General features: G+C 34.2%; 1 protein-coding gene across 4 annotated transcripts; it reads left to right on the top strand.

Moving 5' to 3' along the window:
• The first annotated feature begins 1,955 nt into the window (after positions 1-1,955).
• On the top strand, positions 1,956-23,607 carry LOC128172080 (nuclear pore complex protein Nup58-like). Of its 4 annotated transcripts, XM_052837851.1 has the most exons (17): positions 1,956-2,109; positions 2,293-2,339; positions 2,944-3,078; positions 6,033-6,104; positions 6,609-6,899; positions 15,519-15,629; positions 16,550-16,577; positions 17,049-17,114; positions 17,497-17,671; positions 18,319-18,398; positions 18,909-19,027; positions 19,618-19,700; positions 20,292-20,589; positions 20,758-20,808; positions 22,333-22,413; positions 22,864-22,887; positions 23,338-23,478. In XM_052837851.1, the coding sequence occupies exons 1-16, from the start codon at positions 2,078-2,080 to the stop codon at positions 22,866-22,868; spliced, it is 1,674 nt and encodes a 557-aa protein (XP_052693811.1). In that variant the 5' UTR covers positions 1,956-2,077; the 3' UTR covers positions 22,869-22,887; positions 23,338-23,478. The 4 variants fall into 4 exon arrangements, with proteins under 4 accessions (XP_052693811.1, XP_052693809.1, XP_052693808.1 ...); XM_052837848.1 differs by lacking the exon at positions 22,864-22,887 and having other exon boundaries at positions 1,957-2,109; positions 23,338-23,607; XM_052837850.1 differs by lacking the exon at positions 22,864-22,887 and having other exon boundaries at positions 1,957-2,109; positions 22,333-22,423; positions 23,338-23,479.
• Positions 23,608-23,870: the final 263 nt, after the last annotated feature.

Genomic DNA, 23,870 nt, shown 5'->3' with positions numbered 1-23,870 from the left:
TTGTATATTTGGTTTTCAGTGCATGTGCATGATAAAATTTTATATATATATATATATTATCATATTTATATGTTATATCGTAACAGTAAAGTTAAAGTTAGAATGAAATAGATGGGTTAATAAATAAAACAAAATCTATGTATGGTGCCCTTTCAACTGCTGTGCAAAAAGTTTAAAGGGGCATGGTCAAGATTTTGGTCAAAAATTATTTTTCTGATTTTAAAGGGACTTAATTGGACACGATTTTAGATCAAAATTTTTTTTTTTTTTAATGTATAAAAGGTTTATTTGCTCATTTTGAATGATTGACCAAAATTAGAATGTTGAAAGTAAAGTTTTAAGAGAGATACAGAGGTATTGTTATGTAAACAAAGCTCGAGTCTTATATTTGTTTAACCAATAATGTAAAGTACGGAATTGCCATTTCTTTGATCAAATGACTCATGGAAAACAAGGTAAACTGATTCAATGGGTTCATAGATAATATGATAAACAGAAAAGAGCAACATTTAATTGAGAATTATACCAATAAAACACATATGTAAGCCATAACAAAGTTCGAGCTTTGTTTACAAAACAAAGATTTTCAAACTCTGTATCTTGCTTATAACTCAACATTTGACTTTCAAATTTTGATTTAAGAATAAAAAGTACCCATATTAACCATTCTAAACTTTAAAATTGGAAAAATAAAATTTTTAATTTTGAGCTCCAATTGTGTCCAAGTCCCTTTGATGTTTACAATGTTTCATCAAGGCATTTTTAATAGGCAACTAAAATTTGAAATTACGATTTGTTGAGTTTTAAGCGAGTTACAGAGCTTACAATTCTTTGCTATGTAAACAAAACTTTTGAAAACTTTTGTTTACATTTTGAATGTTAAACTGAAAAATTCCAGTTTTACACCTAAAATGAATGTGTTAAACGTTTGAAACTGTTTATTTATGCTTAAAATGAATAAGAAGATAGACAAATCTGCTTGAAAAAGATATATTTTTTACTGGTATATTGAACTTATGTAAACAAAAGCAGGGCACGAGCCTTGTATCTTGCTCATAACTCTACGACCGACTTTCAAGCTTCACTTGATCATTAGAAATACATTCCTAACGCATTGTAAATAATAAAAATATTAAAAGTGAATTTGACCAAAATCGTGACCACGTCCCTTTAAACCATTAAACAGTGTTAAAATGGCACCCCCCCCCCCCCCCCCCACACTTTTTCTCGCAGCAACAAATTTTTTAAAATTTACTTTAAATTGTTTTTTTTTTTTTCTTGTCAAGATTTTTGGGATGAATCTGGCCCCCCAACTTTCAAAAACGATGCTACGTGCCTGTTACAGTAGTACGTTTTTGTAGCAATATAATCAATGTCCCTGCATGTATGATATATGTATGATAAATATTTTTTTTTACAAATCTGCTCATTCATTCTTAAGCATCGCATCATTACATAACTATAGGATGTTGTTTAAATCAAACCAACTCTGCATATCACACTTGAGAAGATTGCATATGCATACATTGACTTTAAAAATATAGTTAAAATTATATTTTATTATAATCTTATGTTTTAAAACCACGTGGTTCGTGCACATGTTTGTTTATTGTATTAAATAGAAAGAAAGAAAGAAAGAAAGAAAGAAAGAAAGAAGAGGTAATCAATCCAGTCTTTTAAATTCTTTGGAATATGTTGCATGACTTTTTAATCGGGGTTGAATTATGCTTATCTTTTATATTTACAATCCAATTATCATTGTTAATCAAGGGACCAATGGATTTAGAGTCTGTTTGGTTACGAGTCAACTTGGGTACGAGTTCACTTGACTCCGTAAATATTAGTAAAACATTCGCATATTCGTGAGTTTTAACGAAAATTGGGCAAACAATTTCAGACTTTTACAGAGGAGAATGCGTTTCATATAATATAAAAAGTATTTAGGAGTTCCATAGTCTCGAAGTGACATGACTGATGATGACACAATGGTTCGCCTTTTCTTTGAACCTGGTACGAGTTAACTAAATTTTAATCAAGACGAAAAAGTGCGCCGACCGAAAACTCGGAATAATCCAACATGTTTGGTGGAAAACCGAACCCAACTCCAGGGTAAATACCTTATTAATATCAATTCATCGAGTATTATGTTTATTCAAGTACCAATTTTTACTATTTTTTATTAATTTGAATTTCTCAAACTCGTATTTCACGTAACTTTGAATAGTGCCACCATGATCTCTCAAAATTTAAACTAAGGGTAAGAGACTTATGCTTTTGTGATTTTGTTTGCAGGTTCACCTTTGGGGCCACGCCCAGTGCAGGCTCTACACCAGCAACAGGTTTGAATCCATGTTTCAGTTTAATGGGATATTGTAGCATCTTAGAAATACTTTAAAATTTTGTATTGGGATCCCCCTGTTCTAAAAATAGATAAAGTGAAAAACCATAGTGTAAGCATATCCAGGGCTGTACATTTATAGGACTTTTTCGTTTGGTATTTTGAAAACATTTATTGCAAATCTATGTAAAGTTTTCCCCCCTTTTTATTTCAATAAAATGTCTGTAGAGTGTATTGAAAGAAACCAAACAATCCATTTTTTTTTAGGTAGAGTAAGTATTGATCATCAAAACTACATGTATACTCTAAGATCTTTCTTCACTTTTTTGATTGTTTTAGGTAGTGCAGTTCAACATTGTCGATATATTCTTAGGAGTCTTAAATGATTGAAGAAGTAACAAAAACAATGCTAATAATAAGGCTATGTCTGTGAATTTCTTGATTAATGCATAGAATTTTGACCTCATAAAACCCACAAAAAATATAAGGTCAGCATTAAGACATTATATCAAATGTTGTTATTCTATTTTAAAGAAAGTTTTGAATTTTTTATTGATTTGTCGTGTTTGGAATACTTTCTGACCTATACTTATTTCACTGACTAGGCGGGGGATTTTCTTTTGGAACACCCTCTACGCAGGCGACAGGAAATGTGTCATTCGGTGCCGCCGTAGGACAAACTCCAGCTGCTGGACCGACTTCTTCATTCAGCTTTGGTGCCACGCCTACTGCCTCCACAGGTCTGTCAGAGAAGGAAATTATGATACATTATACATGATTATAATACAAAATCATTGACCATTTGCACCATAAATCTCTATACATATAATGTAAATTCCTAATATTACCTGAGTACTGAATTTCGCTATTCCACTGTTTTTTATGGCGTCGAAAGCCATCTAGGGATCGTACGTCCATCAGAGCTGAACAACACATGCTATCAATAAATCCGCGACAATAAGTGCAAAGTTTTCTTTTGTATTTGAGGAATAAAAGAAGAATGCTTCCATTTAGAACAGAACTGTACGTCAGTATAACAAGTTGGCAGATAAAAAAATAGTTGATGTCTTTGACAATGTTCATATTTTATTGTAAATAATATGTCTTGGTTTCAGCGGATGAATACACTTCACACACTTGCGATAGTTAGGCTTTCATACTCATTTTGTTTATAAAATATACCTGCCCGCAAAACAGATTATTTTGAATCCATATCGAATGTTGACTATGTACAAATGCTTGATCTTTTAGAAACAAAAAACTTCCTGCACAGAGCTATAAGTATATATACAACAAACCAACTAGCCTACTTTCACTTTCAATTTGTAACTGTAAACGATATGAATGGGTGCCTTCTTATATCTACCCCTGATCTTTTCGGTCCGTGTCATTTGGACCCATGTGATTTTTTAATCAATTGATAATAAGAGACAGAGTTTTTATCAGCAATGTGCAACATATAGAATTAAATACAATCATACTTTTAATATTTATTAATTCTATTTGAATAGAAAAAAAAATTCTACAATGTTTTTAACTCCAAGGATATATTTCTATTAAGATTTTTAAGTAACATTCAAAACTTTTTAGGAATAAGGTGATTTTGTGATAAAAACATAATTTTTATTTATTTGAAAGTAGTCAACAGATGTATTTGTGTAATATATTTGTTTTTAAAAAGGAAGTATAATTGATACCAATTTCTAAATGAATGGTCAATAACGAAATTAAAATGGTTTTTGATAATAAAAGAAATCGCAGTTCATTTTGATATTTTTATTATTTTAGTTGACTGCATAAAATCTATATTAAATTTTATTTGTGTTAAATTGATCGCCCGACTCAATTTTAAAAAAAATATTAATCTCCAGCAAAACAATAAGAAAAGTTGGTCTCATGTTATTGTACATACATTTCTTAGGAGTTACAGAATCATAATTTGTTTTAAGGATTTTTTTAATCAAGTGTATGTGTGATCAATGATGGAATACCACAAATAACACAAGTATATACTTCTGTTAAGTGGAGATTATTTTGATGTTTTAAAAAAGTTGTTCAGGTTTGTACTCTTCAAATTAACTTCAACTCGACGCCATTATGGCCCTTCAGGCCTTTGATTATCAAATTGCGAAAATTTAGAATCGCGATCAGCAATTTTTTGTTATAATTTCAATAATATAAACTATATTTCAACCATAATTAGTTTAAAAATGTCCGAAAAATAAATGCCAGATTTTAAAATCTGAGAGGGTTGCTTGTGGCAATTTGACGTGGAAATTATTTCCTTGCATTTAATTAGGAGTCTACAGTAAAATGGGTGTGCATTTTATAATTTAGAATTTAGTGCGACTCTTTTTTGTGTCAGCCTGCCATTTTGGATAAATAAGAAAATTAAGATTTTATATTTGCTGAAATGAAGGGTCAGAGGGCAAAGTGTGTAAATTTAAAGTCATTGAATGTGGTTAAAGGTCAACTTCCATTTATTGTAAACTTTATGGCCGTACTGGGCTAAATATAGACTTTTGGACACAGTTGCCAAATGGCGACCTACTTTGAATAAAACTTGCCAATTTCAAATTATCAAATCAAATAAAACTTATTGTAGTATTAAGATTTTTGCATATTTTCTCCCATTAAAAGTACTGTAGAAAATAATTTTTAAAAAAAGAGTATTGTTGAAAAGTTTTATTTATTGCACATTTCATGTCTAGCAAAAAAAAATCATCATTTCCATTCATAAATCAAATGACACATCATACTCATGATCATGATAACTTCTGGCATTAGGAGTTCACTTTTACCTTAGGAGACACAACTAAATCTCTGAAATTGCGCTTTGTTTTGAGTTGGTAAGTTAAGCAAGCATCTTGTATGGAGTTCTTTCACGTCGACTATACAAAATCATTTTATCTCCTTGGTATTTTAATGTCTCACAAACATAACTAAACAAGTTTCAGCTCTGGCTCACACATTTTAAATTCAACTTCTATTGCACAAAGTCTGAGACTCTTCTTTGCATACAGGACTAAGAACTAAAACTAACTTGCAAAACCTGAGTTTAAGTAGATAAGTGTTAGTGACACAGAATTAGTTTTTAGTGCAATATTGTTATATTCTTGATAGAATATAATACCCCCACCCCAAATAATAAAATTAAAAGGAACATTGATTTAATTAAAACATAATACGGTAATCAAGTACAAAAAACCAACTTTTATTCATGTGCGAAAATTTTTCGCAAGGTTGGCAGGAGCCTCATCGGTGCAAATATTTTGCTCTGCAAACCAGTCCTTAAAGCCTCTGGTGAAATTAGTTTTAAGATAATTTACTTCTCGGTGGCAAACATTACAAGCCGCAAACCAAGTTTGACTCCGGTAAATCGCGAAACAAAGTTGTATAGAAAAAAAAGATGGTTTACGGTAACATCAAAAGACATTTTCTTTGCATCCTCGGAATTATTATTTTACTTTCGAGGGCATGTGCTTCTGCTGTTTAACTACAGAAACCTTCAAAAGTTGTTAGATTTAATCTACTCTAAAAAATTGTTACTTCAAATGTATCATCAATTATTGACTTTTGTTAGCAATTACTTGTATAAAGTTTTGAACTACCAAATGGACAAATTTTTTGTGCTTATTATATATTTTTAAAAGTACTCTCAGGACTTTCATTTGTTTTTGTTTGGTGATTTTAGGTGGCTTTAAATTGGGAGGCACCACACCGTCCTTTCCCTCCACACAGTCCTCTACAGCAGCCCCTACCACAGGTGAGTGGTCATTGACCTACAGTAATAAAAAATACACTTTCAATGAATATTGGAATTGGAACTGCATTTGCCTTCATGGCATTCAGGCATATTCCATGATGTGGGGCAGAGAAAGACAAGATTTTCATGTGACAAAGTTTTCACAAGTGGACAGTGTTTGCTTAAGTTAAGTACCATTGTACTGATATCAGTAGATGTTCCTCCCAGTACTAACTGTCTGAACTGTTCCAATGTTGACATTGTTCAGGATAAGTCATAAAAATGTCCATTATCAAGTACTATATACATGTACAGTCAAACCTCATTACCTCGAAGTAGATGGGACTTGTTAAAAACTTCGAGTATTCGAGATATCAAGGATAAAATTGTTGTTGGACTTACAAATCACTATGAAGTATACATTGTATTTGAGGAATCCTTGTTTAAGATACCAAAGTTCAATTATATTACATTTGAATGACTACAGGTCTGCAAAAACAATGATTTCCCCCGTTTCTTTAACAGGTTTTGCATTAGGAACTAGCACAGCATCAACACAAAGTGGAGGCTTCAAAATAGGAGCCACCACCTTACCCCCAGCCTTTCCAGGAACCACCAGCACTGCCCCTGGGACGACAGCCACTGTGGCTCCAGCGATGGGGTTTGCCATGCCCATCCCCAGCAGCACTGCTACTGGCGGGGGAGGGATGGGGATTGGGATGGGGCTCGGGGGAGCAGTTAAACCCACCCTGACCAGCACCACTTCAACCTTGGGAGGACTGTTCAACACACAGACACCAGCCGCCAAACCTGCAGGTATATAGCTGAAGGCAGAGTTACACCTGAATCTGATAACAGACTGAAATCTTGGGTATATTATTTTATTTGTATATTAAACATTTATAACATGGTTTCGAGGGTGACAAAGTAGAATATTTGCCCTGAGGTATCAGGATAGTCCTAAAGGGTGCGTCTTTTAACCCCAAGGAACCCCAAGGAACCCCATGGAAACCCCAAGGAACCCCAAGGAAACCCCAAGGAACCTCAAGGATACCCCAAGGAACCCCAATGACAAAAATTAATAAATTTTAATACCCAAGGGGTCTTATTGGACTTCAAGGGTCACCTTTTAGTACCCCAAGGGTACCCCAAGGAACCCCAAGGATACCCGTAAGAACCCCATGGAACCCAAATGATAAAGTTATTAACCAGTGATACCCCAGGGGTCTCATTCGAATCAAAGGCTCACCCCAAGGTACCCCAGTGTTAGAAACTGATAACTATTTATACCCAAGGGGTCTCATTTGAATCCAAGGGTCACCTCGTAGTACCCCAAGGATTCCCCAAGGAACCCCAAGTATACCGGTACTCATAAGAACCCCAAGTAACCCCAATAATAGAAATTAGTAACTAGTGATACCCCAGGAGTCTCATTATACCCCTATACCCCCACAAATGAAGTTTAGGGGGGTATATTGGTTTCACCCTGTCCGTCCGTCTGTCCGTCTCTCTGTAGATGCAACTTTGTCCCCCCTATAGAATTTTTTTACTACTGCATGGAACAGTCTGAAAATTTGTACGTATATGTTGATCACCATCTAAAGATGTGCACCTGTAATTTTTTTAGGATCAGACAAGATTTAATGATTTTATGACAGTTTTCATTTTCCTTATTCTATATATTGTTCACTGATGTTGAAAAGTAAGGGAGGTAATCCTTACAGATTTTATTAATTAATTTATAGCATTAAAGCACCCTAAAATATATTTATATAAATACATTTAAATTGAGGTTTTTTGTCTTTATGCGTTAACTAAATTTATCTTTTATAAGTATTCTATCAACTGACAATGCAGAATTTTTGTTTGTCAATGATAAATTCTTAGGAGCTGGCTGAATTCATTTGTCCCAAAGCGCCATTATCTGAGCCATGGTTTAGATGGAGCATGTGTGTATGGAAAATTGATAATCTGTAAAATGGGCAGTGGCTTTGGGGCTAAGGACTATGTGTGGTATGGTCAAATATCTGCCCCCGATTTCAACCAATTTTTAAATAGTATCGTATAAAAATGAAATCTTCCCAAATCATTGTAAAAAGGATGCCTATAACTTTAATCTTGATTTTAGTCATCATTGCTCACTCGCTCTTTATCTATGACGTCACCTAAATGACCTAATTCCCGCAATTTTGCAAACAAATGAAGATATTCTCATTTTTGCTCTATATTTTGCATTCGGAAGTATAGAGCGCAGGGCTGCTCAAGTACAATTTTAACATATGTTTTACTTCAGATAGTCATACATATTATACTAAAAAATGGTACTTGAGCAAGCCTGCGCTCGATGTTTCCCAGTCGAAAAACCAGTCGGAAAACACCCATACTTTGCTACAAAACATCAATTTATCAAAATAATGCAATGTTCATGACGTCATTTCTACATTATGACGTCACTGTGGTGATAACCTTTTACACCTTTATTTCCAATATGATTTCAACTATCTTTCCTCTTATTTTAAAGCTCTTTCTAAAACTTTGATTTTGGGGGGCAAAAATTGCATAAAACCGCACTTAGTCCTTTAAAAGGAAATAAATAATATCATTGTTAAAATAAAAAAGTGAACTATTTTTAGAAGTTGTTTAAATTTATTAGTCAAGTAAATTGCTGAAGTGACCCTATAGGGAATTTAATTTTAATTAAAATTACTGATATGATTGTAGTGTTTCTGCAATTTTAAAATTGTTTGTAATATTGAATTTTCTTTCTTACATATTTTTACATAGTATGGTAATTATGGTAATGTTTTAAGAGTTTATTAAATTTAACAAGCCTGTCAAAGAAAATCATATATAAAGTCCTATGGGATCAATTTTCTGATATGGAGTTCCATTGTACCATAGCAGAAAGTGAGGAAAATTTGAAACAACTACAGTACCCGCAAAGTTATTTTTTACAATCCTATCCTATCGTATCGTGTATCAATCCTATCGTATCGTGCGTGTATACTGTTCTATTGTGCGTTAATTCTATCCTATCGTGCGTGTATACTGTTCTATCGTGCGTTAATCCTATCCTATCGTGCGTTAATCCTATCAGGTTTATCGTTTAATTTCAACAATTCTTCCGTTTATCCTATCGTGTTAATCATTTCGTGCCTTTTCATAAGCAAGTAAATTTATTACTAAGTTGCAACTCGTTCGGTGCGCCGTATTTGAATATTTATCGAACAAGAATTGTAAAATCCTATCCAACATTCCGTCAGGATACTAATTTTTAAATTTTTTAGATCAAAATTAACCAATATTATATGTAAATCATATCTGTTAACATTGAAAATGAAAAAGGAACAAGTTAACATATTTGCCTGTATATCGAAATATATTAAATCGTACGCAGAGTGTATACCTGCATAAACATTAACTTTTATGCAATATAATTTTGTTGCATCATATTTTACAGAAACAAAACTATTTATGATATAAGTTATATTTAATTAAAACCTGCGTTGTATTTTGAACCCGTTATTTCCCGTGTGATATTTGATTTCAGGCTGAAATGTTCTCGACAATCAGCTAGGGTGTGTGGTAATAAACTGATAAAACAATGTTAACAAATCGTACGCAGAATGTGTATCTGCGTAAATATTTATTTAACTTGTCTGTAATAATTCGTTTTTAATGCATCATTTTCTTATACAGAAAGAAATGTACTTATGATAGATTTTATATTTACTTTATACAAGAGTTGGATTTATATAATTAAACCCGCTATTTTCCGAGTGATTTAATCTTGGGCTGAAATATTCGCGGCGATCGGCTAGGGTGTTCGGAAGTGAAAATAATTTTAACAATACAGAACATTTATTGATCATTAAAGCTCATAATTTTAGTTGAAAAAAATGACTGGTCATTTTTATACATTCTATAAATGATGCAGCGATGATTAACAACTCGGCAATTGTTACTAAAAAGAAATTCCACATAAATCTTTATTTGTACGTGTTCTCTCTCAAATTCTGCCATTATCAGTTTGTTCGTAAATATTGTTTAAAGCGATCATACGTTTATCATGAACATCGTTTATCCTTTCCTATCGTGTATCAATCCTATCATATCGTGTGTGTATACTGTTCTATCGTGCGTTAATCATATCCTTTCGTGCGTGTATACTGTTCTATCGTGCGTTAATGCTATCCTATCGTGCGTGAATCCTATCCTATCGTTTATCTTGTAAAAAATAACGTTGCGGGTACTGTAACTGCATCTGTTAAGACTCTTATTAGAAAGATATTCAAAGTTTTATCAACAGAAGAGCATTGCTTGGCTACCGGTATTTCCATTTACTGCAAAGGGTGGGATTATTGTCATTTTGTTGGTTTTTCATTAAAACAATTAAATAGAAAAAATTATCATCAGATACATTAAATAAATTTGTAATATATTACTGTTATACATATGTATTTAAAGTGATAAGTAGCCCAAAGAACCCAAATGAATCCCAAGTATACCAATGAGAACCCCAAGGATACCTCAATGATGGAAAGTAAATGATATTGTGACAATTTTGATTTCTCTTTAACTGTTTTTTTTTTTACAATTCTAGAATTTTATTTATTTGTATGTGTTCCAAACCTTTATTATTCAATTCAATTAATTGTCCCATTTGAAATTAGCCTTGCTGGGGTATTAGTCCCATTAGGACAGTTCTAGTTGAAATCAAGGGTCACCACAAGGAACCAAAGGATACCCCAATGATAGAAATTAATAACCATTAATACCCCAGCCCCTGAGGGGTCTCATTGGAATCCAAGGGTCACCCTTTGGTACCCCAAGGATACCCTTGAGAACCCCATAGATACCTCAATGATGGAAAGTAAATTTGATGACCAAGGCCGGTCTCATTAAAAATCAAAGGGTCACTCCTGATACCCCAAGGATACCCCAATTATAAAAATTGAGAACTATTGATACCCCAGGATACTCATTGGAGTCCAAAGGTCAACTATTGGTACCCCAAGGATACCTGTAGGAACCCCAATTGCAAGGTACCAAATTGATAGAATTTAATAACCACCCCAATGGTTGTACTGTAAAACATATTACTAATTAATACCCAATTACTCAATTGAATATCATAAAAACATCTGGGCAACCCAAGGAACACTTGTGATACCCCAATACATACTGGTATGATAAAAATAATGTTTCTCCTGACTTAAAATATCTGTTCACTTTGGATGAATTTAACAATTAATGTTGTCAAATCGGTTGAAAATCATAATCGAGTACCGTTAATCGGCAGAATTTGTTGTCTCTACCAACTGATGATCAGCCAATATTGAATCAGTAACAAATTATATCAAATTCATGAAAATAGGGCACTAAATTTTATGTCACCACAAGGAAGTCTGCAATTCTTCCGGTGAACCATTCATATGAACACTTAATGTGACAATGTTTCTTCGGTGAAATTTTCAAATGAAGTGGGGAAAGATATTGTTCAGTTACAAAGACCAAAACTTGTTTTACTATTGACATAGGGGGTGTTACCCTTATTGGAGTACTTTTGAGAAAAGACAAGAAGTGATCATGGAAGTGTGGAGTGGGGCTATCTCCCCTTCATGGGTACAACACAATGGATTGACCCATTAGGCGTGCAGAATGTTCACCTGAGAGGCACCAAAATACCTGTTAATTGCAGGTAGACACCCGTTGTATATTGGTGGTAGCTCTTGGACAGGGATTAAAGGGCCAACATAACCCTTTACATGTATACACAATGGCTTCACCATCACTGTTGCAATATATTTACCTACACCTACATCTCCTTGTTTATTGGTAGACAACCCTTGTGAATTTTGGGTGTCTTCCCACTTTGCTATAATTCTGAAATTTTTATGGGTGATTGATTTTAGGTAAGTGGGAATGGTGCTCAGGTAAGGGTTTCAAAGAACAAAGGAAATTAATTACAGGTAAATTATAGTCTGTTCAATTATTGACCTTAAGCAAATTTTTAATAAAAAAAAATCACAGGCAGTTTTTTAAGATTATGTTTAAAATAAAGTTAAAAAAATTACTTAGATACTTGTAATAGAAGTAAATTTTGATAATTAAAAAGGGTTTGTTCTATGATTGATCGTACAAGCTAATTTTTATTTCATGTAAAATTACTCAATATTCATTCTTTTGAGGAGAAGGAAAACTATGACATTACTACCCCTTCCATGTCCCTTATCAAGAACCTTGAAAAAGTAAACATTATATGGTTCAAGTTTTGGGCTGTTGATTTTAATAATGAAAAAAAAACCTATAAATGTTAAATTTATAAGAAATGCAGAGGAATTATCACATACATCATACAGCATACAATTTGGCTATAGTGGTTATGATATAAAAGAATTAAATGCTCAACGACATGTACATTTAGGACTACATTTTCAGACTGATGGAACTATTTCAATATTTTACCCCTGAAATTCAGAAAAATTCTTGTAAAAGGACTATATATATGATATGGGCCTAAAATGGCCCCCTAAAATGAACATCATCATTTTTCTTTGTACAGATATATATGTGATGTTTTTACATAATGTTCATTTTGATTCAACTGCCCAGAATTTAGAAATATGACATCTTAAAGACAACCTTTTCCTGCCATTTTTAGCATAAAACAGCTTGTTTTCAAACAGTTTTTCTTTCAGAAAAAATAGAGAGCATGTTTGAACAAACAAAATATTTTAATCAGAGATGTATCTAGCCAAGGCTAATAAGTGACAAAAAATTTTTCCCTGTTCAAGCATGCCCTCTATATTTCCCATTCATAAAAAGATAAGAAAAATATAAATTTTTGACTGATTTTGATTGAAATATAGAAATAGTGTCACTTCTGACGTCATTTTCTGCCAGTGAGTGCAAAAAAAATCAAATAAATAGGTGAAAAATAAATTTTACATCAACTCTTCTAAAATATAACATAACATTTTATTGTACCTGAAACACTTTAAAAAATTGCGAATATTGGGGGCCAAATTTAACTCATATATCATATATATAGTTCTTTCGTACTTCAAATTACCATCTACCAGTTGAAGTGGGAAGTTGGGAAGGTATTCTATTAAATGAAAGATTTGTCCTCTCTGTTACAAAAAACGTATAGGCGATGAATTTCATTATATTTTAGAATGTGATGCAATATCACAAGTCCGAAACAAATTTATAGACAAAAATTTTTCGGCTAGACCAAATGTCTTTTAAAGTATTACATATTAGGGTATCCTTGGGGTTGTATAGTGTATCAAGAACTATAAATCTGTATGATTAGGGTATCTTTTGGAGTTCCTTGGGATTTCTTTGGGGTTCCCTAGAGGTTTATAGAGGTTTTTAGAGGCGTGTCTGGGATACCAATGAGTCCCCAGTGGTATCAAGAATTTTTAATTTGAATTATTAGGCTATATCCTTGGGGTTCCATTGGGTTCTATGGGGTATCAAGTTTTATGAATCTGTATTATAAGGGTATCCTTTAAGTTCCTTTGGGTATCCATGGGGTTCCGTGGGATACCTAATGGTGTCTGGGATATCAAAAAGCCCAGGGGGTGTATCCAGAGATAAAATTGTGTTATTAGGGTATCCTTGGGGTTCATTTGGGTATCAAAAGTTATATATCTGGGTATCCTTGGAGTTCCTTGAGGTATCCATAGGGTGTGTCAGGGATAACAATGGGGTATCTGTATTATTACTATTAGAGTACTATTAGGGTATCCTTTAGGTTTCTTGGGGTACCCATGGGGTTCCCTGGGATACCTTGTGATTTGTCTAGGATATCAAAGAGACCCAAAAAGTATCAAGAGATATAGTGTATCCTTGGAGTTCCATAGGATATCAAGAGTTATAAAATTTATATAACCAATACATGTATAAGAGTATCCCTAGAGTTCCTTGGGGTATCCGTGGGTTTTGTCTGAGATACCAATGAGTCCCTACGGGTATCAAGTTATAAAGTTATCCTTTAAGTTCCTTGAGGTATCCTTGGGGTTCTGTGGTGTATCAAGAGTTATGAATCTGTATTTTTAGGGTATTCTTGGAGTTCCTTGGGATATCCCTGGGGTTCCCTGGGATTCTTAGAGGTGTATCTGGAATACCAATGAGTCCCCAGGGTTATGAAGAGTTTTAAATTTGTATTACAACGTATTACGGTATCCTTGGGGTTCTATGGAGTATCAAGAGTTATGATTCTGTATTATTAGGGTATTCTTGGAGTTCCTTGGGATATCCCTGGGGTTCCCTGGGATTCTTAGAGGTGTATCTGGATGATCGATACCATTGAGTCCTCAGGGTTATGAAGAGTTTTAAATTTGTATTACAACATATTACGGTATCCTTGGGGTTCTATGGAGTATCAAGATTTATGATTCTGTATTATTAGGGTATTCTTGGAGTTCCTTGGGATATCCCTGGGGTTCCCTGGGATTCTTAGAGGTGTATCTGGAATACCAATGAGTCCCCAGGGTTATGAAGAGTTTTAAATTTGTATTACAACGTATTACGGTATCCTTGGGGTTCTATGGAGTATTAAGAGTTATGATTCTGTAATATTAAGGTATTCTTGGAGTTCCTTGGGATATCCCTGGGGTTCCCTGGGATTCCTAGAGGTGTATCTGGAATACCAATGAGTCCCCAGGGTTAATAAGAGTTTTAAATTTGTATTATTAGGGTATCCTTGGGGTTTTATGGAGTATCAAGAGTTATGATTCTGTATTATTAGGGTATTCTTGGAGTTCCTGGGGATATCCCTGGGGTTCCCTGGGGTTCTTAGAGGTGTGTCTTGAATACCAGTGAGTCCCCAGGGATACTAAGAGTTTAAAATTTGTATTATTGGGGTATCTTGAGGTTCCTTAGGGTTCTATGGTGTATCTGTATTATTAGGTTATCTTTGGGGTTCCTTGGGGTATAATTGGGGTACCAAGGGTAAGGGGTGACCCTTGCACTCTAATGAGACCCCCTTGGGTATCAATAGTTATTCATTTCTGTCATTGGGGTATCCTTGGGGTTCCTTGGGGTTTCCTTGGAGTTCCTTGGGGTTTCCTTGGGGTTCCTTGGGGTTCCTTGGGGTTCCTTGGGGTTAAAAGACGTGCCCGTCCTGGAGTTTTGAATTGTATTTGCTTCGTATGGAATTATAAAATATTTATTACTAGGTACGCAGTGCTTTACCTATACATCCATTTACATACTGCTTCATTGTTCTCAAAATTTAAAAAATGCAATTCATGTTTTATGGAATTAGCCATGCTGTAATAGAAATTTTCCAAATCAAAAACTATTTTACACCTTTATCTCCTGTTACCTTGTTGATATTGTTGACACTTATTTCTAAACATAAATTTGCTAAATGCACTGTTAGAGTGTTTCAAGAATGAAGTTGCCTTTTCTCTCACACAGGAATACTGGGGGCCACGACAGCCACAGGAAGCGTGTTTGGGACCCCCGCCACCACCTCACAGACTGTGGGACTCGGGGGAGTGGATCCAAAAACCTCCACCACCGCCGCTGGTAAAAACTGTCTATTAAACTGAATTTATTTTTCATCTTCTGAGATGGCTGTGTGTCTAATAATAGCATATCAAAGCAAACTTTTTGTTACAATGTACACTACCAGTAAATCACGGTTAAAGCAAACACGCTTATAAAGAATTGACACTTACAGTGAAATTATTTTAATTCCCCATGACTTTATTACATGTTGAAAACTTTTAAAATAGATAAAACAAATTAAGGTCAGATGACACGTTCCTCAATTTTATATAACTTTTTCCAGGAATTTGTTATTGATTTACTGTTACTTTGAGAAGCTTTCTTGCGAAAAATTAGGATACCTTACCAGGAATTTCTGCAAAATACTAGAATGTGCAATTCCTATATAATGTTTTTGAAAATACACTTGAATTGCTGATACAAAAATTTATATATTGATATAAACAGCCGGAGATGGTGTTTGAACTTACGACCCATGGAACCTACAGTTCTAGCAGTGTGCGGCCACCGCTCTAACCACTCGGCCATCTAGGTTTACAAATGCAAAAAATAAAAATTCTAAATCATTTTAAAAATGATTATAAATAATAATTTTTATTGGAACTCTTTATTACGAGGAGATACAGAAAAGATGCTCGAGGAATGAGTCGTCTGACTTTAAGCAAATTACCTGTCAATGGCGCTTCGTCAAAAGCGTGTATTGCTGTACATGTTATATGATTTTGAATTATGTATTAATGATTTTATCATAGAGAATGGTTCCTGTTATCAAGATGTACATCAGTAAATGTGCATGTAGAAAATTGAATTATTGTTAAAAAAAAGTTTTATGTATATTTGATTCTGGCAAATTGAATAAATGCCATACAGGATGCATAATTTTGATTTATAGCACTTAGTGATACTTATATGCTTATTTTTTAAAATGAATTTTATAGGAGGTTCTGCTGCCGATCCCAAAGCAGGGTAAGTGCTATATTTCCTGTCCTATCGATGTATAAACTTTATTAAAAGTTAGTCTTTCAGAGTTTTTAACTTGATTTGAAAATCCAGAAACTCTGCAATGTCATGGTTAATTGAGGGTATTTTGGCATACAATTGAACTGTACTCCTATAATTTGGTGTAAAATTATCTTCACACTTTTCCGAATAAATTCCATTCATAAGCTTTATTACATTTGTCCAAAGTGAAAAATCAACCATGATTTTCTGTGATTTTTTTTTAATACTACCTGTCAACATCAAATTGAAGTGGATGAAGGAAAATTTACAGTTTTAAGGACAAATGTACAAAAACAATATCTCTAGTTGATAGCTTTGATGAATTAAACATTTAGGTTAATAGATCAACTGAATAACAAATGATGAAACCACAGTATTGTGATGTAATAAGAGTGATGTTATCATGAGTGATTGTTCATTTTATTGTGCTTACAGAGATGGAAAAACTCTAAAGAAAAGCCAGGTTCCACCAGAAATTGTCAAAACTGTGGAGGATTTCAAGTAAGTTCCTCAATCAGCTACTACATATCAGAGAGCTTATCTTACAATAGAGCTAATGCATTTGAAAAGATAACTATGTAATTCTGAAGAAGTACATCTAAATATCTTTTTTAAGGATTGGAAATTTGGTATATAGAGTCAATTTTTATTTTTTTATTTTTTTTTTGGGGGGGGGGGTCATATGCATGTCTTTTCTAAAGAATTTCTTTGTAAATTGTTCAAAAGCATATGAAAGGAAAGTATCCACTAGGCACACAATGCATTTATAGTTTTATAAAGTGAAAACCTTTTTGAGATGTTCCTGTTACCACAATTTTTATTACCACAAGTGAAAGTATCCACAATGCATTTCTATTCCCACAATGCTTCTGTGATTTTACAGGACCTACATTAAGGAGGAGAAGACTGTCCAGGAGGGGATTTCCCGCATGTCGTGTAAGCCCATGTACAAAGTACAGGAGGACGTGGCCTCCCTCAAACAACTTCTGTCCATCGTCTCCAACGGTCTACAGAGGAATGCCTGTGCGGTGGAGAAACTCAAGAAAGAGATGACCCAGGTGAGGGGTGGGGAGGGGGTCAGGAAAGAGATGACCCGGGTAAGGGGTGGATGAGGGGGTCAGGAAAGAGATGACCCGGGTGAGGGGTGGATGAGAGGAGTCAGGAAAGAAGGGTAGATATGTTAAAGGACAGGAATATACCAAGGGAAGAGGAAAAGTTACACTGTCCATCTAATTGATGAGCCAACTCATGATACAGGGGAGTAGGGTATGTGGGAATACAGGGGAGTGATTATGTGTGGGGGGAGGTATCTAGAAATAAATTAAAAATTAAAAGTGGGAAAAAGGATTATTGATAGTGATTTTGAAATAGATACAACCCATGGAAGAATGAATTTGAGAAACAGATGTATCAGGTCTTGAGACGTCACTTGTGATTGTGGTAAAAAATGATAGGAGTACGAGGCTGAAGGGGGGAGATTTTGTAAACAATATAGATGACATAGGCTAGATGATTCTAGTCCTTTGGAGACAATATTTAGAATGTTAAGATGAAATATCAGTGTTTTGTTTGATTTATGGATGCAGGGAAAAACATATGGTTTAATGGCTGCCTTAGATATCCAAAGGCTTCATTTTCCTTTTAATACTGGTGAATTTTCAATGGAATGCCGAGAATTACAATATACATGTTGTCTTTTTTTAAGGAATTGAAAAATGCAGAGATGGCCCAGAGAACAAAGGACATTCCTGCGGGGCTGCAGTATGAGAACACTGCACCCACAGAGTAAGTGTTGTATTTAAGTCAGGTGTCAGGTTCTGTTTCAGAGAGAAAAAGGCAAACACTGTTTTTGATTTGGAAAAATTTGGTGTTATTAATTAACTACAATTTAATATGGAGTACTGTGTACAGGATTATTTTCAGCTTGCGTTAATTTCATTTCACCAAGTTATTCTTATATTTCACCCAGTTATTCTTATATTTCACCCAGTCATTCTTATATTTCATTTTTGCCACATTATTGTGTTGGAAGCGATATGTTAATGTATGGTTTAAATAAGCCCCCATTGAATATTTCCATACTGACAATTGTGGCAAATAGGATGAAAATAAAAAGGAGGGGGGGGGGGGCAAATTTTCATACATACAGAACTTTTTAAAGATTATGTGATTATAAATGAATGATTGATGAGTATTGTAAATAAAAAAATGGAGGACATTTCTGCATCATGTATAGAACATGTCAAAGGGTCTGTAAATGGGGAAAAAAATTATTTTCATATTGCATTTTTGCAGGTATTTCCAGCGACTGGTGGAGAATTTCGAGACCCAGATGTTGTCATATCGACAACAAATCGAGACCCTTGAAGGTCACCTTCACTCCATCAGTCAGCCCAGCATCCTGTCCCCAGAGGGTGAGGACAAAGTTACTGTCAGCTCTTTTCTTATACAATTTCTATTGCTATTCCTTATTGTCAAAATACATATTACATTTTACTTGTTGTATTAAATGAATACTGTAAATTCCTAATTAAACGCGAGGAATTTATATCCACGTAAAATCCCGAGAAGCACCCCTCGCAGATTTTAAAACCTCGCCATTTTAATCAGAGTTGAGAACTATAAGGAATATGGATAAAGGATCCGCGTTCGCGATTTGATACAAAACAGGGGGATCGCAGAGTTAAATACTCGTGTAATATAAGGAATTTACAGTAATAAAGCATAATGGAAGTAAATATGTTTTAAATGGGAAAAATAGGTTTTGCTCTTCCGCTAAATCAAGTGTCACATTTATCTGTTATGTTCACTGAAAATATATTGGTGCACACAGAGATGCACTCGATCAAATCTACACTGACCTGTTGAAAAATCAGTTTCAGCCACATGCTAAATGCAGTGTTTACAGTATTTTATAAGATATATGTCTTAATTTATATGACTGATGCAGAATGTAATATGTTTACATTAATTTTTACTTGTATTAACTGACAAATGTTTACAGAACTGGTGGAGCTGCTCAGAAAGCTACATGAGACGTTCATTGCCCTGGCCGCCCAGTTACATCAGGTCCACGAGGCAGTTAAGGTACGGGGAACTAATGCAATCTGTACACATATTATTGAAATAATCATGTGTTATCAATACATCGCTCAAATATTAAATTTATTATTGCTTAAATTTATTTCTGTAAACAAAGATTTATTTGCGACGATTACTTCACAATTTACTGGTGGCAAACTGGTTAGCAGCAACTAATTTGTTTTGCAATTAAGCCTTTTTTTTTTAATAAAGGAATGCGTGATGATAAATATTCAGGATAATATTAATGATGCAAATTAATTGTAAGGTATCTTTGCCAAAACAACTACCTTCAACATTTTGGTGAATGTCCCCAATTCCATATTACTTCCCCTTCCCCCAATCTGCCACTAAATGTGAACTACAATGCAACAAACTTAGCTCATTATGAATTATGATTTTTATCTTACAACATCTATACCATTAACAAAATCTTTGCTGTTTATTCTACATGTATATGAAGTCATGCAAAGGTGATATATACTGTGAACTTGTGTACAAAATAAACAATAAATAATCTTGCATGTAGTTCATAATGCATTTTGTCTAACATTTTGTCTATTTTCAAGCTCTTATTTTTTAACCTGTGTGTTGCAGACCCAGAAAGAACACTACCTAAACTACAGGAAGATTTTCCTGCATGACACCAAAAACATCTTCGAACGAGAGAAGAAAGCGGTCAAACCCAAGGTCCTCCCGGAACATTTTGGTCCCAGTCCGTTCTCCGGACTTTCCAATGCGGCTGCGGTTGCCATGGCGTCGGCCCTGACCAAATCCCAGCAGCCCCCTGCAGCGGCACCCCCAGTGGCGGGCCTAGGGACCCTGGGGCAGACCACGGGAGGATTCGGGTCGACTGGGTTATTTGGAGCCACGACGACTACAGCTCCCGCATTTGGTAATTTTTCCATTTATTTATTTTTTCTTTTTTGCTTTCAGCTTCACTAACTACTTGTTGTTGGATAGAAAATTATTCAATTCTCATTTTATTATATTTTGATTCTTGTACAAGAATTCAGTTTAAAGGTTAGATATTGTTCATGCCTTTATTTGATGTATTTTGTAGGATTTGGTTTAGGAAGCAGTTCTACCACAGCGCCGCCCCCAGCATTCGGCGGTACAGTATTTCCATGTTTTATGCCAAATTTTTCACTTTTAAAATTAATTTTTCTTTCCGTAAATCTGAAGTGAGCTAATCATGATTTTAAATAATAAAGCACTAGCTTTAACCGAGACAATGTGATTTTGTCATTGTGTGAAGTGATAAAACACAGGTTCAGGGTTTATCTTATGAAAATATGATTTCACTTGCTGTGTGAATAATATCTGTGGAAATGTATAATGTACAGTGACACTATTTCTTTCACCCAGAGGTAAAATTTATCGGCTTTTCTACTTTCATACTTGTAACTTTTTTTGTAGCGAATTGCTGATGTAAAACATTTATAAATCATTTGAAAACAACAAACAGCTCTTATTATCCAACACATACTGTATACAGGGTTATTTTCGCCCCATGTAATTTTCGCCCTTCTACTCTTGAAAATAGTTTCGCTCCGTATTGAATTCGCCCTGACACAGTTGTGTTTAAAGAAAAATAATTAAAGACATCGAAATTCACCCGATGACAACGAGGGCGAAAAGGGTGAAAATAAGACGAGGGCGAATATTATTCTGTATACAGTATTTAAAGTGTATAGCAAATTCTAACTTGTTTCACAGATTAATAAACAAACAATCATTTATGATTTATATTCATATAGCTTTGAAACTTAAGCAGATAAAACCTCTAGGAAAAGAGAATGGTATTACATTGTATTCATTGTACATTTATTCACAGACTATATAATAATACTAAATGATCCTTTCTAGAATCTACAAATCTTTTATGTTTTTTTTTTCTACATGTATATAGTGTTTTGCACTAGTATTACACATTTTTTACCGTTCAACACCAAGCCTAGGAAAAGCTAACAGAAATTTTATCACGGCATTTTCATCTTTTTTTTTTTTTATCTCCCATTATCAACAGATTATTCCCTGGTAAATAAATAATGTCTTATAAGTCTGTGAATTACCTTCGGAATTCAGGAAATTTGTTAAATTCGTGATAAATATTGAAAGGAAAATCATCGGAAACTTTGTATCAATGAATCTGTTTATCTGAGGCATGTCACAAGGTTTTTATAATTGTGAGCCAGAATTTTTAGTCATTGTTTTAGAGAATCTTAGGTCAAGTTCAGAAAAAGTTGAAAAAGGGGTTTAGAATAAGGTGAGGGCTTTTCACACACGAGCATGTTCATTAAGCTTCACAATCTTCACGCATAAAAATATTTGGGGGAAAATCAATTCTGACACTGTTTAGTTTGATGTTTCCACTTTTATATATATTTCTAAGAAAGTGTAGATGACTAATAGGTCCACTGAATTGCTGTAATAATTTGTACTTCCATCTGTCGTAACTGTCCATCTCATAATGTTCTTTGGGAAAAAGTGAGAATTGACTTAAGCATGCCATTTTACATGTAACTGATTTACATGCAAATATAAAACCAGGGGCACCTGTTGATATGTCCAGTGCACGTTTACTGAAAAGCGTGGTTGCTAGTCATGTGACACATTTCTTTTCCTCTCTCCACAGGATTTGGTTCTACCGCCGCCACCACCACCACCACAAGTTCAGGCTTTACTGGCTTGAACACTGCAACAGTTCGCCCATTAGGTTAGTGGTGGTAAGCAAATCAGTCCATCATTACGGCTCATCCCAAGCCCTGTTCTGTAAGACAGCCTCTGATTGGGGCATCTATTCCTGGTCTCTGGTTGGATGGTTTTATGTTTGTGGCTCCTAATTAGATGTTTCATACTCTATGCTTTTTGGGTGATTGGTTCACATTGTATTAAAAAGTGCTTGACAACTATAACCAATAACAATAAAATTTACAGCCATTTCTCTGGATGCATCTTGATGCTTAAGACATTAACTTTTCATGATGTCTTTGCAAAAATCCTCAGATTTGATGGCTGAGTTTAGATGTATTAGATGCATAGTTCAGAGCTAGTCTTTATTATAAAGTTTATACTAGATAAAAAGGAATGAAAATGGATTAGGATAAAAAAAGCAATGGGCTGCTAAAGTAACAAATGTAACAGATTCACAATGATTTTCTTTCAGTTTAAGGTAGTAAGAACACCCAATGTAAGTGTATTACAAAAAGAGGGAAAAAAATTGTACATTTAGTACATATGTATAATGAATTTCTTATGGAGCAATCTGGTTTTGTTTCCTCTCTTTTCCTAGAGCATGCATGCTTACACAATGAACACAGCTTTTTTATCATCATATTGCATTCCTTTTCACATTTATATATATTCAAGCGCTATTCCCTCTTTAACTTGTTTGTTGGATGGTCATAAAGGGAGGAGGATGAAATTTGTGGTCGGTATTTGGTCATATAAATAAAACACCAATTTTTAAAAAAAAGGAATAAATTCTGTGTTTCATATCCTGATTTAAGTTGAATTTAAAAAATATTTTTTGTTATCAGTTTTAAGTTGTTTCATTCATTTATAAAGTTATGTGATTTCAGTCATTTGTTGTTGTTTTTTTGTGAATGATGAATCAGTTCTGTTTATTTTTGTTAACAAGGTTTTGGGACCCCTGCTCCAACAACCACTACCACCCCATCACTGTTCGGAACACCTCAGACAGTTCAGACACCGGCATTTGGAACACCTCAGGGTTTTCCCTCAGCGGGAGGCGAACAACCTTTTCAGTTAAACAAACCCCCTGGGAGTAAGAGAAATAAAAGATGAAATTCGGTCTGATTGGAGAGAGTGATGTAAAATGTGGACTGGTATTGAAGCAGATGTTGTGATTGTTAATCTGTAAATAAACTTTGTTACATGTACATTATCATGGCTGGTCTGTGTTGTTTTCATTGATATTACTTGCTCCTGGAAAGTACTTGAAAAGTAATTTTTTCAGTGTTTAAAATATTCTCTCATTTTGATCATGTCATTGAGCATTTCGAAAATCAGAAAGGTTTCAGTGTCAGAGAGACATTGCAACTGTTCCTTATTTGCCAAATAAGAAATATTTGCACCAAATATGTCTCTTTCTTAGATATCAGTAGAACTGCCTCGAATGTATAGGTAATGCTTAGACTGGGTCCCAAATGC

This window comes from Crassostrea angulata, chromosome 2 (genome assembly GCF_025612915.1).
Source record: "Crassostrea angulata isolate pt1a10 chromosome 2, ASM2561291v2, whole genome shotgun sequence".
Lineage (NCBI taxonomy): Eukaryota > Metazoa > Mollusca > Bivalvia > Ostreida > Ostreidae > Magallana > Magallana angulata.
The sequence above is the reverse complement of the archived record's forward strand: the minus strand, read 5'-3'. Positions and strand labels throughout refer to the sequence as shown.

Excerpts from the sequence above, each read along its gene's own strand:
- LOC128172080 (XM_052837848.1), top strand. The coding sequence starts at position 2,078 with ATGTTTGGTGGAAAACCGAACCCAACTCCAGG. Across the intron at positions 2,110-2,292 it reads AAACCGAACCCAACTCCAGG|GTTCACCTTTGGGGCCACGC; the intron begins GTAAATACCTTA and ends TTTTGTTTGCAG. Across the intron at positions 16,578-17,048 it reads GCTGCCGATCCCAAAGCAGG|AGATGGAAAAACTCTAAAGA; the intron begins GTAAGTGCTATA and ends TTGTGCTTACAG.